The 18,548-nt window shown below is 41.9% G+C and overlaps 1 protein-coding gene and 1 long non-coding RNA gene across 3 annotated transcripts in view; one reads left to right on the top strand and one right to left on the bottom strand.

Annotated features, from left to right (window-relative positions):
• Positions 1-909: 909 nt before the first annotated feature.
• On the bottom strand, positions 910-15,355 carry LOC142081477 (uncharacterized). Of its 2 annotated transcripts, none has more exons than XR_012673342.1 (4): positions 15,022-15,355; positions 12,954-13,087; positions 11,247-11,359; positions 910-6,028 (listed from the first exon to the last, which is right to left on the bottom strand). It is a non-coding gene; the product is annotated as an uncharacterized LOC142081477 (long non-coding RNA). The 2 variants fall into 2 exon arrangements; XR_012673343.1 differs by having other exon boundaries at positions 4,897-6,028; positions 11,247-11,415.
• Positions 15,356-15,392: 37 nt separating this feature from the next.
• The window catches only part of PLCB1 (phospholipase C beta 1), a 405,965-nt gene continuing 402,809 nt past the window's right edge, over positions 15,393-18,548 (top strand). The window contains exon 1 of the mRNA XM_075147729.1: positions 15,393-15,929. Coding sequence (XP_075003830.1) covers positions 15,831-15,929 — 99 coding nt within the window. The 5' untranslated portion in view covers positions 15,393-15,830. The remainder of the gene's footprint in view (positions 15,930-18,548) is intronic.

Below are 18,548 nucleotides of genomic sequence, written 5' to 3'. Positions count from 1 at the left end.
AATATCTTCTCTCTGTTCACATAAAAGTTTACAGCTTTAGGATATCATACAAATTATCCCTTAGATAATTATATACCCTTTAGTGTGTGTTGTTCTTCCAAATGTAATAAATGAGTAAAAGATGGGCTAGAACTTGTCATAATAACATTGTGGTCCTTTTACTGTCCTTGTCCCAATAACAGATGGTTTTTCTATTTATGATTTGTATGTTGATCACAATTGTTTAATCATTTTTCCCAAATTATTGCCATAAATGTTAAGTCTTAGGTTCTGCCCTTTTTAACTGTCATGTTTTGTCTCAGAAGTTTTTTTTTTGTGTAATCATTGGGACTAATCTGTCTGTAAGAATATTGGCTTTTTTGACTAAAATGAGCTAGATTTTTTCCTGGATCTCAGGGGGTTATGAATTAGTGTTGCTCTGTTGCTTTCTACCAGTTCATATCACTTGAGGATCTTGGTTTACTTCTAAGTGGCAAATTAATTTTAATGAAGAAAGATCTAAAATATTACTGGGAGAAGACTTGTGGTAAATGCTCATACCCTTACCTCTTGCTTTCCTCTCTGTATGAAATTTTGAAGGCTGTATGGGTTTTACATATGTCAGCAGGCCTTTACTATACATGCTTTACTATATATGCTTTTAGTATACATTTTTATGATCAGTTCTTTCAGTATCCCTTTGGGGTTTTGCTCTTGCCATCTCCTCATAATCTCACAAATTGTGGAAGCTACCATTCTGAAGTTGGTCCTTTTGCACAAGTTCTGGCTCTACAAACACCATTTTTGCACTTTTCCCGTGCTTCTCAAAATAATATATTTGTCAGGAGTTTGTCATGTGAAGCCACAAAACTTCGGGTACAGCCTGATTAAACAGTTGAGAAACTTGTCCTGTTAATGGAAACAAGCTCTGGTTATCCATCTTTTCTTTCACACTTTACAGTTCTATGTAAAAGACTTGTCTGTTGTAAATGCCTGTTGACTGGCAAGTTATCCACAGCAAATATGCATTAGCTTCTGATTTTATTGTCATTAAGGAAGCTTTCAGCTGAAAGACTAATTGATTTATGAAAATCATCAAGGCTAAACCTGGAGTAAAGAAAACATGTATTATAAATGCAACCTAAAAATAATATATACCAGAATTATACTACAAAGACTTTGATCATTTGAGAATAAGTTTGATTTAAATCGAAGTGCTAGTCCTAGGAGTCTTATTTCTGAAATATAAAAGCAATTATTATTGCTATATTTTAGAAGTATACTGTAATGAGTAAGGATCTTTCTCTTTTAATCTGATATATTGTACTCCACCAGTTATATTTATAATACAGTACTTCTTGAATATTCATATGTAACTCCTCATAAAGTTCTCTTTAAAATCGATACTAAAAGGCTAGAATTATTTGAGATGTGGCAATTACTGACTGTAAGAAAATTGTTCTCTACTGAACACTTACAACAAGCAAATCACTGCCAAAATACTGCTGTTAGTGTGTTAAATAGTGAGTGTGAATCACAAAGATATTATGATGTTTTATATAAAATAGTTCACTAACGGATCACAAACCATGGCAGTTACATTTATAACAAGCAGATTCCTGAATTTAGACAAATACTAGGGTGTTTTATTGCACAAGGATTTGAAGATCACTGTGTTCCCTTAATCACTGGGCTATTTAACATTTTACTAATAAGCCTATGAATTGTCTTCACTGGGTGACTACTCTCATGCTTCAGAATGTGGCTACGTTGCTAAATCAGGCACATCTTTAAGACCTAGCTCTTTAGGTTTTGATACAGCAGTGTCAGCTGGATGTACTTTAGGAGTGCACCAGGGCTGTTTCGGCACAGCCAGCCAGGATGGTTTAGAGGGCCTTTGAGGCAGTTTAAGCTTAGCTTGTAAGAGGGTAAGGGCTTCAAAATGTAACCTCTCCTTTATCTGTCAGTATCTAAAGCAGTTTCTGTGTACTGTGGTGGGTTATACTGATTGCCACAGAAGAACATAGTTTTCCTCTTGCTTACTGATGTGGGGACAGGCAGATGGTGGTGAAGAGATACTATACAAGTTCTGGCAGCACTCCATATGCCCTTTGCTTGGTAGCCTCTTTTTGTTCCATGTGGGCTATAACTGTGCCAGAATGGTTGGCTTTTAAATTACAAATGGAGGGGGAATGTGAGTGTATTTTGCAGACACGACTACTATTTACCTGTCCACAAAGTTGCTTACCTGAAATATGGAACAAATTTTTGACTCAAATGTGTGATACAGGTAAAGCAAGCAAAGCTAATCAAGAATGAATACTAATGCCATGGGACATGATCACGAATGCAATGTAGCAATTTCTTAGTGTACCTGGGGAAACTCATTTGTATGCCATGGCACAGACAAAGCACCCGTTTGCCACTGTGTCAAACCTAGTTAGGCCTAGAGAGTGTTCACAGATTAAATAATGCAGTATGACAAATCCACTAGAGAGCAAAACAGTCTCTATGCATGTAGCATGCCCATTTCTGAAAGTCTAACTTCAAGAAAGGCAGAGAAACCTCACGCCAAAGGGTGTTTATTGTAGACAACTAAAGGCCCAAGATCAGGAAGTTAGAATGAAAATATCTCCAAAGACGTAAGTGCAGCAACTCTATTACAGTTACACAATGTCTTCAGTAGATACAGTTCACTTTGATAATGTCATTATTTCTCATGCACAGCTGATCTTGCATCATTTGGTATTAAGGGACTGTCGTGGGACACACATAATATCCCTTTAAATATTTAATAGTATTTTCATATACTGAAAACTGTCAGTGGTATTATATATTACACATAAAACAACCTTTCCTTTTTCATTTGCTACCTATAAAGATGTGTGGTACATGTTTCCCTCTCTCAAATTTATAACAGAAACGACAGATTTCTTTCTGAGTAGCTGTAGATATAAAATACCTAGCAGCAAAATGGCTTTTAACTCATTTTTATAGCACTGTAAGGCAGTATCTTCCTAATAGCCTTTTCTCAGACCATAGAAATGCTACCATTAGAGGTGGACTGTGGCTGTCTGTATCTCTTAGAAAGAAGGAAGTCTTCCACAGAGGTTAAGACTCTTCATTAGAGTACACAAGTTTATATACTCAAGCAAAAATCTAACTCCTATCTGTTTTTTAAGCTTTTAGAGACATTTAAAAAAATTGAGTTATGCAGAAAAGCCTCTTGAAGCTAAACTGTTGGAAACAGTATGGGCCAAATTCAAATACCTGTTATATGTAGCCTGTGCTACACAAGCATGAATCTTTTGCCAAAATGTCAAGTATCTGCAAATACATTCCCCAGTTATCTTAGCAGGCATCTTCTCACTCAAACTTTAACTTGATTTGTCAAACAAGAAAACCTTTATTTGGGAATACAGCATAAACTTTGAAAATATAAGAGTTGTGCATTGGTATGATTAAAACACTACCTCCTGGTAACTTTGAGAGTAGCCTTGTCCTCCATCTCTCAGCTTGAAGTACCAAAAGGCAAGGCCAATTAATTTCTCCTGTCACCAAAACTTGCTCATATTTTGAGGCCGAACTCACATTTTGGCAGCAATATCCAGAATCCTGAAGAAGATGTACCTTCCATCCCTCGCAGATTTGCCATGTGCTTCAGCCAGACATGCCTTCCAGTCATCAGGCTAATATTTGACATACACGAATTGCCTTAGCCTGCTGCATGCATGGTTTCAGATCGATTGCTTTTTTTAGCCACAAGCACACAGGTGAAGCAGAGTGGAACTGAACAGCAGACGACTGCACTGTCAGAAGGCAACTAATCCCAGCACCTTCCCAGTGTGCCTAGAGCATGGCCACATATAATTCCATTTTTTCCATTAGGTTCTGAGAGATGATAGGTGCAGGCCACAGGTAAGAGGTCACCATGGCAAGGGTTAGTTGCTGCCTCCTAAAGACATGAGGGAAGTAAAGCACTGATGGATTTTGTTTCATTTGGGAAGTGGTGACTAGTGGTTTCCTAAACTAACAGCCTCATAAACTGCTCTCAGCTGTGATTTATCTATTGGTCCATGCTGCAATCTAAGAGGCTGATTCTTTAAGGGCAGAAATGAGTTTTAAGAGGCTGGCAAAAGGAGCTGTAATTGGGTTTGAGGATTTAAGTGTTGCAGAGAAGAAAATAAGTATTCCTTCTATTGAACATTTATAATGTTTCAAATAATTTGATTCAGAAAGTGAAGAAAAAAATTGCAGCAGGTCTAGTTCTCCATGAAGGCATACCTGTATGCCATGTTCCAAGCATAACATTTTTATGGTTTAATATAAGTAGAAATGTGTGCATGTATAGACAACATACCTGTATCAGTTATTTTATCCACATAAAGGGAAAAAAGCTTATCAATTCCCTTTCTCATACCTCAGAAAATCATAGAATCATAGAACAGTTTGGGTTGGAAGGGACCTTTAAAGGTTATCTAGTCCAACCCCCTGCCGTGGGCAGGGACATCTTCAACTAGATCAGGTTGCTCAGAGCCCCGTCCAACCTGACCTCGAATGTTTCCAGGGATGGGGCATCTACCACCTCTCTGGGCAACCTGTGCCAGTGTTTCACCACCCTCATTGTAAAAAATTTCTTCCTTATATCTAGTCTAAATCTACCCTCTTTTAGTTTAAAACCATTCCCCCTTGTCTTGTCACAACAGGCCCTGCTAAAAGGTTTGTCCCCATCTTTCTTGTAAGCACCCTTTAAGTACTGATACCTAATACCTAAAATACCTAAAAATGTGCTCATATTGTGTTGTTATTAAAAAAACGCCGGTATGCTGAGAAAATACTATCCCAAAATGCTAATTCTTATAAAAGATGTGTGTGTGAGAACAGAGGGTTGAAAAAAAATTGTTCAGCAACCTAAACAGGAGCACAATCTAGTTTTATTTGAAATGCTCTTTTTCTATGGAAGAATAAACTGTATTTCTCAGATAATTACACTTTTAGCTTTGGTGGAAACCATTCAGGAACACGTAAAGGTATTTGAGAGTATGCAATATGCTGTCTTGCCGGAAACAAGCAAGGGATCACACTGGCAATTTGCTGCCCAGCCCTCCCAGGCCACTGTACACAGTGCCTGTAAACTGGTGTTTCCTAAAGCTTCTCAAACGCAATGCCTACTCCCCCCCTAGGGAGACAAAATCCCATCTGGCAGGAAATGTGAATAAGAAGTTGCTCAGGCTGGTACATCACTGAGGAACAGTGATTCACCCACCAAATAAGAATGGAAGATTTCAAAGCCCATCAGCCCTTCCGACCTTATCTAAGTCTCTGGAGAACTGTTATCTTCCAAAGCAGTTCAGGAAGGAAAGTGGGAAGACCATGGCATCTCCACAGCATATCAGAAGTCAGCCATTTCTTACCAGTTGTGGTAGGATGTTAAGAGCACTTTTGGAGCATCCTGTTAGGGGCTGTACATAAATCAGTCAATCTGGTACCTTTGCAGTTTGGTTTGAACTTGCTAGTCTTTCAGTGATCATAAATGTTTCAGGGCGCTCTGTGAAACTGTTTCTACAGATCTTTGTTCTGTTTTTTTTTTTTCCAGTTTTTGCACATATGCCACAAGTTTTATTACTTTACTGCTTCCATTTAGTGAAACACCTCCCCTTCTGCATGTATTGCCACAGCATTAATAAACTCTGATCATGTTTTGTATTACCTGTTAACATGACTGTAACTTTCATATACAGCAGTCTGAGATACATGTTGTTAAGATACACTACAAAAAAGAAATACTGAATCTATCCATGAACTTTCCTCTACAATCACCACAATAATATTTTGAGATTCACAGTTTGTCTTCTTTGCAGGTTGCATTGCATTTTCTGTTGACTACAAGGTTTTTCCATGCTCGCACACATAATAACTGGAATTCTTCACCTGTATTAACAGGCTGGTATTAAAACATTTTTAGTACAAAATGAAATGATCCTCTGCCAAATATTGGAGCATGGGGATGGGCTGAGATGTACACGTTCTTCTCTGATGTAGGAAGATGCTGAAAAAATAAGTAGGGAGGTCTTAGGTGCAGAGCTGATACTGAGGGCATAAAGTCTGGGGACTGGGTTCCTCACTTTCCTACTCTACTTCGTTATGTAAGTAAAAGGCCCGACTACTTCCAAAAAATTATTGGAGGGAAACAGTTTTCTGCTAGGGAAGCAAACTGGCCCCAAACCAATGCCTGGGTCTCCACTGCCAAAATTTACTGTGTTTTATATTTTTCTACAATAAAGCTAGCACTTTTTAAAGCAATATTCTATGGTACAATTAGATCTTAATTACAGCTTGCAAGATGCTTATCAGGTAATACCCATGTCCATTTTTTAGATCAGTAATTTGAGGAAGGAGGAGGTTTTCACTGATGAATAGTGGTAGAGAAAGGAAAGAAGTAAGGAGCTCTGATTCTGAAATGCCTGCTTCACGGAATATAGAGCCTACCTTTGTGCAAATACAGTCATATGTTCGCATTTTTGTCTCCTATCAAAAACAGATGCCCATCGTTAATTTGCATGTAAAATCCTGGACTTTTAAATAGATGCAGCCTCCATGCTAAGGGCCTTTTGAGTTCCCATGTCCCATTTGTGTCCGTAAAAATCACCTTTTATGAACTGATCCCAAGAAGAAATCAGTACCTACTGAGCTCGAGTGAAATGCCAAGGAAGGTCAGCGCTGTGTATGATCAAGCATTTGGATTTGAAGCTCTCTTGAAGCAGGACTGACACTGCTCTGGCTTTGTAGTGATGAGCTCACATTATTGAATTTTTGGTGACTTTGTTTGAAATTCCAAGCTGAAGTCACATTTCTGTGTTTCTCCTCTGCTTTCTGTTATGCACTTTTCCTGAACTAGTCAGCAAGGCAGCTATGCTTTAATTCAAATACTTCTTCAAGAATAATTCCTATTATGTTACCTTTGAGATAGCATCAATGGTTAGAATTTTATTGACAAACTTGGTATCAAATAATATTAAACGCTAACCATCTATTGATGTTTATATAACGTTAATCACAAGATCCTTTCCCCCACCCTATACTGCTCCTATACTGCAATGATTGCTATTGCATCATATCTAAAACATCTTGTGTTTTTTTATCAGTACTGTGAGGCATGTAGGAGAACAGAGAAACAGTATTTGATTAGGTTTCTTGGAAATCTGGACTCAGTGCTCAGCTTGTCTAAGCCTTCTTGTAAGATCATAGTCTCTTAGGGGAGTGATAATACTCACTCTGAGCACACTTCCTCTCTTAGTCTATGTCACTGACTTAGATAGTAAGAAACAGCCCTTGTCCAAACAGCTAAAAATGTGTATGTGCAAAATGAGGCTATACTCATGGTTGAATTCTTGGTGTATTACAAGATTATAAATAAGTTAACATATTCTTGGCACTGTGAAAGCAAAAAATGTCTATTATTCTTGGTTCTTCTGTTGAATAAATAAAAAAAATACTTTCTTTAATTGGCATTTACATTCAGATTAATTTTGTAAGGAGACAGTCTGCTTGCCGATAATCTGTGAAATACTGGCAACACTGATGGTGGGAATATTAATTCAAATCAGTGCATGTGCCAGATATTCCCTATGACTGCTATAAATCTCACTGTGTTTAGAGAAGTCAAGAGGTATTCTTTATTATAGTCTGTGATGTTCACTTTTAGCTTTGTTTTGCTCGCAGTTCTGTAACTGCTGGCTGTTCTGAAAGCTGAGATTTCTTTACAATAATTGCTCTTCCTTATTTGAAATTATATGTCATGACCTTTTATATATTTACAAGACTACTGGGAAAATGAATGTTGAATCCTAAGTTAATCATCAGCTCCTTCATCAAAACTGTTGCATAATCTCATAAAAAGATAATTGCAAGATAATTTATGTTATTTACTTTCAAAGGGCCTGTTTGAACTCCCATCAAAGATGATGGAATGACTTCAACCGAAATGTGATTGGGTTGAAATGTGATTCAGACCCCTTGGTCTGAATGGTTTGACCTATTAGTCCTCTTCATCTCTCTCTTCCTGGAACAAGGGGACTTTGGGTATTATGGAGCTTAATATCTGATACAAAATGTGAAGAGAAAATGTGAGTAAGGCGACCAGCACTGTTTGTTGGTGATCTTGTACTGCTATGGAATAGACAGACATTGGCTGTTTCTTCCTCTCCTCCTCCTGCTAGCTATGTTTTGCTCATAAATACCAAGATGCAGCCTGTGGTCTTCTACAAAAAAGGCATTTTTTCTCCTCTGTTTAACCTCCTACCTTTCTCTGACAATGTCTTTATGCTTCTAACAGTGTCTTCTGGTTGGGAGGTTGGTAAATGTTGTTTCTGATTGCTCAGCAGGCATCCTGTTAGAGCAGATTGCCTCCCAGACAGCCAAGTGCTTTACCTGTTAGTGTTTTTCCTTGCCACAGAGTGACAGTACCATCAACCGAACCATTCATTGAACCTGTATTTCTAGCTTCATAGCTTTTACCTAAATCCTAGACTACTGCAGCAGCTACTGTTAGTTCCTAGTGAATGGTGCTCTATTTTTTTCAAGAGAATGCACTAAATCTTGAAAAATCCTTGCTAAAATTGTTAATGATTAGGCAGCATAAGAGTTTGTATAGGCCATAATAGCTTTTAGCTTATTTGGTTCAGCTTGAGCTTTATAGTCATGGATGACATTGCCGTCCTTAGTCTGACTTTGGAAGTTGTGCTTAGGCTGCTAGTAGATTGTAGGAGACTAACTAGTCCTCTCTTCTATTAGACATGTTATTAGCGAGCAGAGCTTTTTTTAGATTAGCAACGTTAAGAACTGAATTAAATTTAAATCAGCTTCTCTGAAATGTAACTGGGAGTTGTTTTTTTGCCGTTAAGAGTTACAATTCATTCTAAGAGATATTGTGGCTCAAGATTTACATCACAACACAATTGCTCCAAGTCTTAGAAATATAGTTTAGAGCAACTGTTTTCAACTACGTAAATGGTGTTCTGCTGCTTTGTGACTAATGTTTTGTCAGTTGTGGAATTTCACCCTGTACAACTGCAAGTTCTGTAAAATAGCCAGAATGGGAATGAGAGACTGTGATAATTCAGAATAGTGTATTATAAGAATACTTCTGAAAAGAGAATAGAGAAAAATGTTAGTGGATTATAGCAAGACATAAAATTTTAAATGAGCTGCTTTACTTCAAGATAAGATATACCATCAAAATCTTTTTGGCTTAATTTGTGAGGAGTATCAAAAGACACAACAGCACTTGGGAAATCTGAAAAAAAAAAATTGGAAATATGTCAAATTGCCAATGCAACAAACTCAACACAAAATTTCTCCTTAACTTTTTATCATCTGAAATATAAAACCCTTTCTATAAATGTTTAATGGAAATGAAGTACACCTGCTGGTGCTCAGACCCTTAATTTTTAAGCTACTTAAACCAAGCCCTCATGCTATGGTGGTCTCTAGAAATCCAGGGCATGTACATGCTGGGCTGCTTGCCTTTAAGAACTAAATGAGCAACAGAGTCATCTAGATGGACCTGAAAGATTAAGTAATTCATCTGAGTTTAACGAAAGAAGATTGGGGCAGATCTGAGAACAGAATTCACTTTTTCAGACTCATCATCTCACATCTTTCTAAAGACAAACCATCCTGCCTCCAGCTTCAATATATTAATTTTTCTAAAACTGTACCAAACTTGTAACCTAGGTCTAATTCATTAGCTTCCATGGGACGTGACTCCACCATGGGAAATACAGCTGAGGGCTATTTTCCTTTTTCCTGGAAGCAGAATATTGCTCTGTCATAGTGATACACATAATAGTTTTGTGGGAATTATGGAGGGGAATCCAGAGAAAGTGTACGCTGACTCTCTCGTTACGCTTCCAAAGGATACCATGAGAGAATTTTTGTAATTTTAAGGCACTGCAAGAAAAGCATAAACTGGGCATGAAGCACAGAGGTCCTATTCATTTGGCAGCTATAGAGCACATAATTTTTGGTTTCCAAAAGGGTGGGGGATTTTTTCAAGGCAATTCCTGCTTTGCAACCCATTTAATGTTTTTGTCTTTTAGTTCAACTCACAGCTAAACTTGGATGTAAATAAAAGCAGGTGAGATAGTCTGGTTTCAGTTGGTTCTAATCTGCCTATACAGCTGGGACAACAGTTAAGAGCTAGAAGAAAAAAAAAAAAAAGGCAAAGGTGCAGACATTACACTCGTATAAACAAATGCACAGCTTTGAAGTCAGTGACCTTTGACAGTTTACACCAGCTGTGATTTAACAAATCTGGCAGGCCATGAAGTCATTCACAGTTAACTTCAGCATTCTTAAATGTGTTGTATGTTTTATGGACTGGTTTTAACAATCTGCAAAAATGTATTATGCTATAAACTTAACAGGGAAGCAAGAACAGGTTATATTACATAAAAAAGGGTGAATTAACACTTTCTAGGGAACGCACCTACTGACTTTTTGACTTGCGATTCTAACTGTGCAAGTATTGCATTAATTTAGTGTTCTTCTGGTAATAGTATTTTTAATGTAGAGGTTAGGCAGGTAGGGAGTGTCAGGGCACCACAAGGGCCAGATGGGCCATCTCCCAGGATGCTGAGGGCCATGGGGGGGTCCCATGGGATGGAGGGGTGGCAGGGAAGGACCTCGCCAGCTGGGGCCCATCCCACCATCCCCAGCGAAAGAGCAGGGCAGGCCAAGGGGGCAGCCCCCAGCCCAGGGCATCAGGCACCTCTGTGGGGCTGGGACAGGATGTCAGCCTGTGGGTAGGGGTCAGGATCAGGCCCAGCGAGGGGAAGCAGGGTCAGACACAGCCCCAGGACGGCAGGGCTGTGGGGATGGGGCTGGGCCAAGGCCGGGATAGGATGTCAGTCCATGGGGTGGGCCTGGGTCAGTGGGCCCATGGCTGGGCAGGGCTGTGGCAGAGCTGGAGACTGGCATCCTGCAGCATCACTGGGGCAGGGACTGACAGCCCCAGGCTGAGATGAAATGGGGTCCTGGGCCATAGGCAGAGGTGGGGGCTGCCCCCAGGGAGGAACTGATCAGGGCCATTATAGCCTGTTAGTGCCCTCAGGGCTGTGACATGGTGAGGGGGAGAAAAGTTTCTGAGTAAAGGTAAGTATTTCAATCCAGATCAGTTTCAGCTTCCCATTCTGCATGTGAAATGCACCTGTGAAAAGCATGTGCACAGAGCTCTGCTAGTTGCCACAGTAATGAATTAATCCTACCATGACATGAAAAGAGTCATGGTGGAGGTCTCAGGTGCCAGTGGGTGAGGAATTCTGTTCGGCAGCATCTTCTGTCCAAACCATCAGGGGTTCGTTCTTCCTCATATAGGGCGCTGTACAGAGAAACATGGACTGAGATCCATAGGTGCCAGTTGTGTATCAGGTCAATCTATCCAAAGTAAAATATGGTCCCAGTGAGTGTAGCAGTGACTGGGTCATTTCATATACACAAAGACACTATTTGTGTCGTAATTTCAAACCCTGTGCATTAATCTTTATTCTCCCAGTTTTTTAAAGACATTTGTGACGCTCATATGAAGAAAAAAAAATATTATTTTGACAGGAAATGGACTTTTGTACAAGATTCCCCCTCCCCTTCTAATTTCTTTTCGTGCAGCAGCTGCTGTTGCCAGGCTGTCTTTGTTGCTATGGTGGTGTTTTGTGTGCCAGAATTTTATATTCACTCTTGAAGAGTCACCTGATTGAGTGGCTGTGCCACATAAGTTATCAGTCTTACTCATAAAGATAAATGATATATCTGACTGCTGCCGTTATGCACATATGAAATACAGTAAATGGATCAAATTAAATATAAACATATTCCAATGGCCACTGGCCATGAGTTTATGGAAGTAACATGCGAATTATTTTAGTAAATGAGTGACTAAAAAAAAAAATTATGTTCTCTCTTGGGACTACTGGATTTGGTAGGTTTCATTTCTTAACATGACAGTCACACACAAGGCAGTTTCACTACACCTTATGGCACTTGTCTCTCATTGGTGAGATTTGAGTTCTACTGTCTGCATTATTCGAAAGGTGCTTTTATCAGAAAGATAGGGTCAAATTTTCTATATTTCTTTTCTGGAGAGTTGTTCCGTAGAACTTAATGATCCTGCTCCACTGATAATTAAAGTATAATTTGGCCCAATTTAAAATGCAATTAGGATGATATGCTTCTGGTGAAGCTCAGTTTATCTTTAATCCCAAATCCTGCAAGCATTGCCACGTATGTTTAACTTTTAGCATGTTAGGTGCATCATTGCATTGAAGCATTTTCAAGGCTGAGGCCACTGCTTCTTTTCAAAATGTAGACTTACACCAATAAACTCAGGATAGCAAGTGACATTGAGATATTTCATATATATTTTTCTGAAATCAAATTTAAAAGAATAAATTATATTTTAATGCATTTCTCATATCACCTCATGACACAGACTTTCAGTATAGCTTTTGCCGTATCTTTAATTGACCTGACTTTGATCAACTCCGTCTGTTATTTAAATCAGTTATTGCTCCTTTCGCCTATTTGTCCACATAAATTTCCACATGTGAATCTAAAACATACTGTGTATTCAGTTTATTCCCCTGGAAATGAAATAATGGTACCTAAGCGCGTTACATAAAAAAATAATGCTTTACAGGTAAGATTGCATTCAAATAACTTGTATTATTTACACAAGGCAATCATTTTACTGTCCAGGCTGAGATTTTTGAACCTACAAAACCAAAAATATCCAGAAATCAGTTCCTGCAGCAATATAAGACCAGCACGTGTCACATCTGATATGTACAATTTTGAATAAGCCCACTGCTGAGTTTATTTCTAACAGCACATCTTTCCTTTACTTCCTTGGAACTAAAAGGGGCTGAGTCAAGAAGAAAGAGAAGATGTGCATAATACTTCAGATATTTAGTGAGGCTTACTGCACATTTGGAGAAAGGTGTCTGGTTCTTCTTTTGCCGGACTTGGTCCAATCATCAATGCTAAGATGCTCATATTCTTTCCCGGTGTAGCGATCGTGCTGAGTGTAGCTGGTTTCCAGGTCACTGATCCCATGCTTTATGGAAAAGAAAGCTTGAATTTAGATGTGCCTTGAATTTAAGTCTTTGCAATACATACTACATACCAAGAAATGTATTCTTATCTGGAGCAGATGCTAATTAAGCAATAGCGACAACACATAAGCTAGCTATCTGGGTTGAAACTAAAATTCCCACTGATTTCACTGAGCCCAGGATTTCAGCAAAGGCTGAATCATAAGCACTTTCCAGAACTGTTGTTTAAAAGGCACAGTCATAGTGCCTTTTCCTTTTGTGCTTCTTCTGCCTTTTGATGCATAATCCATTAGATATCTGCCATATAAAAGGCATGTTTCTCTTCAGTCAAATACCATCAGATTAAAATACTGAAGTCTGAAAAGCCACAAAATTGCTCCAGATAATACTTCGTATCTGAAATACCAGATACCAGTATCAGAGCCTATACTGATCTATAGCATTACCTCTTCCACGTTCAGACTAACGGATTGCCAGGAGTCTATGGTATCATTGGGAATCATGAGGTATCATCAAGAATCATGATCGTTTTTACTTAACGAAGACTGTAAAGAAGGCTAGGCCAAGTGAAAATGTATTACGGACTTGTTGAGAAAACCACCACGGAGGTGCCACCATCCGTGGTAGTTTTACATCTTCCAAACAGTTGATTTTGGTAGACTGCTGTGAATACAAGTGCTTAAGGGATCACAGATAAGTACTGTAGCAACAGTGCTCCTTGCTTTTATTTTTTGAGGGATTTTAATACTATTACTTTTATTTTTGGTCTTTTGTATTCTATATAACGGGATGAAAAGGCAGGTACTGAAAATCTCTCTCCATTACCCCATCATAGAGCAATCCTGTACTTACGTCAGTGCAGTCAAACCCAGAACTTGTTCTTATTTCTTTAAGTCATGGCAAATGAACGGAAATTAAAGCAGAGCAGTGAGAGAGCAGGCTTTCATCCTGATAGATATGACACCTGCATTTGCATGGAAGGTTGATAAGAATAAAAAATAGATCAAATAGATTAATTGGCCTTGGAACGTGTACGCTGCCTGCACGGACTATCATAAAGGAGCAGATTCAGCTCCCACTAAAGGCAATGAGAAGTTTCTTATTGAAGGGGAAGAAGTTGGAAGAGGCCCAGAGGAAGAGCTTTAACAACTCTAACTAACAGTAAGAGCAAACTGGGAGTCCAATATGCCAGTTTTGTAGCTGTTTAATTAAAAAAAGAACATCTCCCCATTCAGATTGTATATATTTTTACCTAGTAATTTTTTGAAATATCATTCCTCTGAAACTAAAGCAATTTTTCTTCAAAGATGTTCTTTCTACATCGTTTGCTTTGTCTATAGTAGAAGTTTGACCTGCTGCCTCTAAATCATAAGGTTCAATTGGAAACCTCTACAGAGAAATTAGAAATCTGATGTGCTATGTCATCTGATGCTTTGTCTCTGCTATGACTGCACAGGGGCTCTAACAGAGAGAAGGTCATTTGTGGAGCACTTATAACTTTGTTCTTCAAAAACCTTTCCTTAAAATACCCCCTGGATTTAGGATTTTGCTGGGCGAGAGGACATGTTGCCATCTTTATGCCTTTTGAGTTTAGTATACCTAAAACTGACTTACTGTCACGTGCCTTTGTTCTGAGGAAGCCCCTTCATCTTATGAGAGCAAAAAGCTTTGGTAAAGCGATTTCTGTGTATTTAAAGCATCAAGCTTTGATGGGAATTGTATGTGCCACTCTCTTTAAATTAAGTCTTTCCTCTTTTGGCATCCCATTCATCACTTTGCAGACCAAGCATTGCCCTTCCACTCTGCTTTTGCCATAACTATTTCCTAAAACTGCGCTCAGCATCCCCTGCGCTCACCCCTTCTGAAGCCTGATGTTGGCGAGAGGTACCACTCGTCGGCCACATCTCTCAGCAAGACAAGCGACATAGACACTCACCTTTGCTCCCTTCTCAGGCGTAAGGGTGCATTAGCAGAGACCAACGCGTGCCTCTCCCTCAGTGCATTTTCAAGCGTCTCCCTGTTGTCCTTCTCGTTTCGGAGGGGCCGAGAGGGCTAACCGGGACCGCGCTTCGAGGAAGGCAACTGCTGGGCGCTGGTGCCCCAGGACCAGCCCCCCTGCCTAGGCCTCAGCCCGGGGCGCAGGCCCGGGGCAAGCGAGAACTCCGGGGGGAAGGGCCCGGACCGAGCTCGCCCCGCCGACCGGCGCTCGGCGGGGGGAGCTCGGCCGGGAGCCTCCTCCCCGAGAGGAGCCCGAGGCCCGGCCCCGCGGCGGATGACGCACCAGCCGCCGCCGGCAGGTGGCGCCGCAGTGCCGCCGGCGCGGCGCGTTGACCTCGGCGCGGGGGAACCTCGGGGGCCGAGCCTGACGGGGAGGGAGGAGGGGCGGTAGGCAAGGGGAGGGGAGCGGGCAGCGGCGCTCGCTCCGTGCCCCTGCGTGTGTGTGTGTGTGTGTGTGAGAGAGAGAGAGCGGGCGGGCGTGTGCGTGCGTGGCGAGCCGGCTGTATATAGAGGATGTGCCGCTGCATGGCTCGCCCTGGCCGCTGCCGCGCCAGGTCCTTCCTCGGGCGCCAGTGAAGCCTCTCGCCCTCTTCGCCTGGGCAGCCGCTTCCCTGCCCGTTCCCGGCGCGCCGAGCACGGCTGCCGGCCTCCCTCCTGGGGCCGTTTCCGGCGCCCCGGCGTCCCTCCTGAGGCGGCCGCCTCCCGCGGCTTCTCCGCTCCGGGGGAGAGCGCGTCAATGCGCTGCAAATGGCCGGGGCACAGCCAGGGGTGCACGCTCTCCAGCTCAAGCCCGTCAGCGTCTCCGACACCCTGAAGAAAGGCATCAAATTCGTCAAGTGGGACGATGTGAGTAGCTCCCCCCTCTCCTCCCCGCTTCCCGTCGCCGTGCCCCACACGGGGCAGGGCGGCAGGGGCACGGCGGGGTTGTGCAACGCGGAGGGCGCATCGATCGGACAGGAGCGCTCCAGCACACATGTTGCGGCCGCCCGGGGCCGCGGCCGACCCGGCCCTGCCCTGCGCGGCAACGGCGAGCCGCGGCGGGGCGGCCCGCGGGGCGCTGTGCGCGCCTTCCCGGTGCGGAGGGCAGGTGCGAGGCGGCGGGGCCGTCCCGCGGCGGGAGTTGAGGCGGCGGAGGAGTTGGCGGCCGGTCGGGGACGGTCGCGGTGGCTGGCGATAGGTGTCCCCGCCCGGGCTGGGCGGTCGCCGTGTGGGGTCCGGGGCGAGCCGAAAGGCGTTGCTAAACCGCCGGCCGTCTACCGGGCAAACTTTCTCCAAAGGTTCTCCCGGCTCACTTCGCTTGGCCGGTGCGAGCCGTGTTGAGCTGGCTCCTTTCGCGAGCGTCTTCCTCCTTGCCTCCCTTGTTTTATTGTGTACGTTGCCACCTCTGTCGCCGTAACGTGGTTGTTTCAACCTGTTCCCTATCTCTCTTGTTCCATCTCCCGTTTCCTCCTCCCAGCCTCTCTCCTTCTTTCTGGCTCCTGCCCTTCTCATTGTCTCTCTCTTTCTGGTGGGCTTGTCAAGCCCTGGACGCATTCTCCCAGGGCTCGCTGTTTGTGTACCCCCACTCACCTTCCTTCCTCCACAGAAGGCACTCTTCTTTCTTGCTCTTAGGGCATGAGACTTGCCTCAAAATCACGTCCGCTTTCCCCTTACCACTTGCTGCTTCCCAACCCTTTACACTTGTATTGCCTCGCATAGAAGAGGAGTGTGGTTTTCGCTTCACCTTTGGTAGCATAGCTGTTCAACAGCTGAGATTTCTTTCTTCACTTGCAGGCTATGCCCGGGACCGTTTCAGAGAGAGGTGGCCTTTCTCTGTTTAGCTTTCCTTTTCTCAGAGCATGAAAGTAAGACTGCTGTGTTGCAGAGAAGGAAAACAGAAAGGACGAGTCCTCTGCCAGCCTTGCTCCCACAATACAAAATCAGGTGGTTGTGTCTCAGTTGTGCACGGAGGAGCGGGTGCCCCAAAAAGTCTGTCTGCGAATGGTGTCTGGAGTCAGAGGGGCATAGTGAGACTTGAGCTGTGGTAGAGGAGTGGTTGGGAAAGAAAGCAGGCATGCTGGGCAGTTTGAATGCCAGGAGAATTGTCCAGGAGAACTTGCTTTGAGAGCCTTAACGCAGCTCTCATATTTTTGCTGTGAATTCAGCTGTGCTAAAGACATCCACAGCAACAACAGGGACAACAGAGAGAGAGGGAGAAGGAGTAGTTCACGTGTCTAACAACTGTTTTTGTCCGGTTATGTATCGCTGTTTTGCCATTGCTTTCAGCCTGTCCAGCAGCCAAATGTGTGAGCCTGACCTCTATAAACCTGTGATAAACACTCTCAAGGAGGGAAAGAACACCAAAAAACTGAACAACTTGTAGTGTGAACTTTTATTTACAATAATAAGCTAATATATTTTTAATAAGCTCAGCAATCTGACCTTGTCTGCAGTAGTAAACATTGGCTTGACACAGGTTATTCATGTTCAGAAGATAAATGGGAACTAAGCTTGAATGACTTGCCTGAGAGAATGTTTTCCTTCAGTTGATTATTTTCCTTAGTATAGGAAAAGGCAGCATAACCTCAGCCTTGTCGTTGCAGTTATTGTTTTATTTTTGGTAAGCTACCAAGAAATTTCCACAGATATATGCGGAGGTCAAGTTGACAGTGATTTAAGTCTCCAGGCTGAAAGTCCAAGCAATTAGGCAGCAGTTTAAATTACTAGTGCTATTTCCAAAGTATTATATTGTACGCATAAAATTTGCAGGAGAAGAGGTGTTCTCCAAGCACAGTGGATGTTCAGTAGCTGGTCTGTCTGCTATAGACTAATTGGAAAAAGATCTTCAGTTGTAGACATAAAGGCTGCAGGAATAAAATACGGCTAAATTCTGGCAAAATATGTGCATTTCAGATTAAAGGTGTTACTCAGCAATACACAGGTATTACCTGGAATGTGTGACTGAGATGAGAAGGAGTCCTGTTGTGTTTAGTGAGTGCTTTCACGGGCAAATTCGGCAACCTTGTGAAAGTTGATGCGTATTTAGCCACACTGTGTGATGAAGAATACTAGCATTAACTCATTGTTGACCATGCATTGTGTGTATACGTATGAATTTCCCACCCCCAGCCCCCCCATCTTGCCCATAGTGTTTCTTCTCAGCAGTGGAAGCCCCACAAAATCAAAGATTTCAAGGGAAATGAATCTCTTTTGGCACCCTAACTGTAAGAAGGACTTTGGACAAATGCATATTTGGTGACTTTGAAAAGTATTTGCCATTGAGTAGCGAATAACCACTTTAGAGTCTTTGTTTTCTGTCAAATTGATCTGCTTGAAGGGTTTTTAAAAAATGATGATTATTAATCTGAACCTCTGTGGTCTCTCATGTAAATAGGCATGCAGAAACTCTCCAGTGAAACAATAGGCTGTAATGAGAAATAGTAAACTACAAAACGTAACAGTAAAATAGAATTGACCATAATGAGT

Source organism: Calonectris borealis, chromosome 3 (genome assembly GCF_964195595.1).
Source record: "Calonectris borealis chromosome 3, bCalBor7.hap1.2, whole genome shotgun sequence".
Lineage (NCBI taxonomy): Eukaryota > Metazoa > Chordata > Aves > Procellariiformes > Procellariidae > Calonectris > Calonectris borealis.
This window is presented reverse-complemented; position numbering and strand designations above follow the sequence as displayed.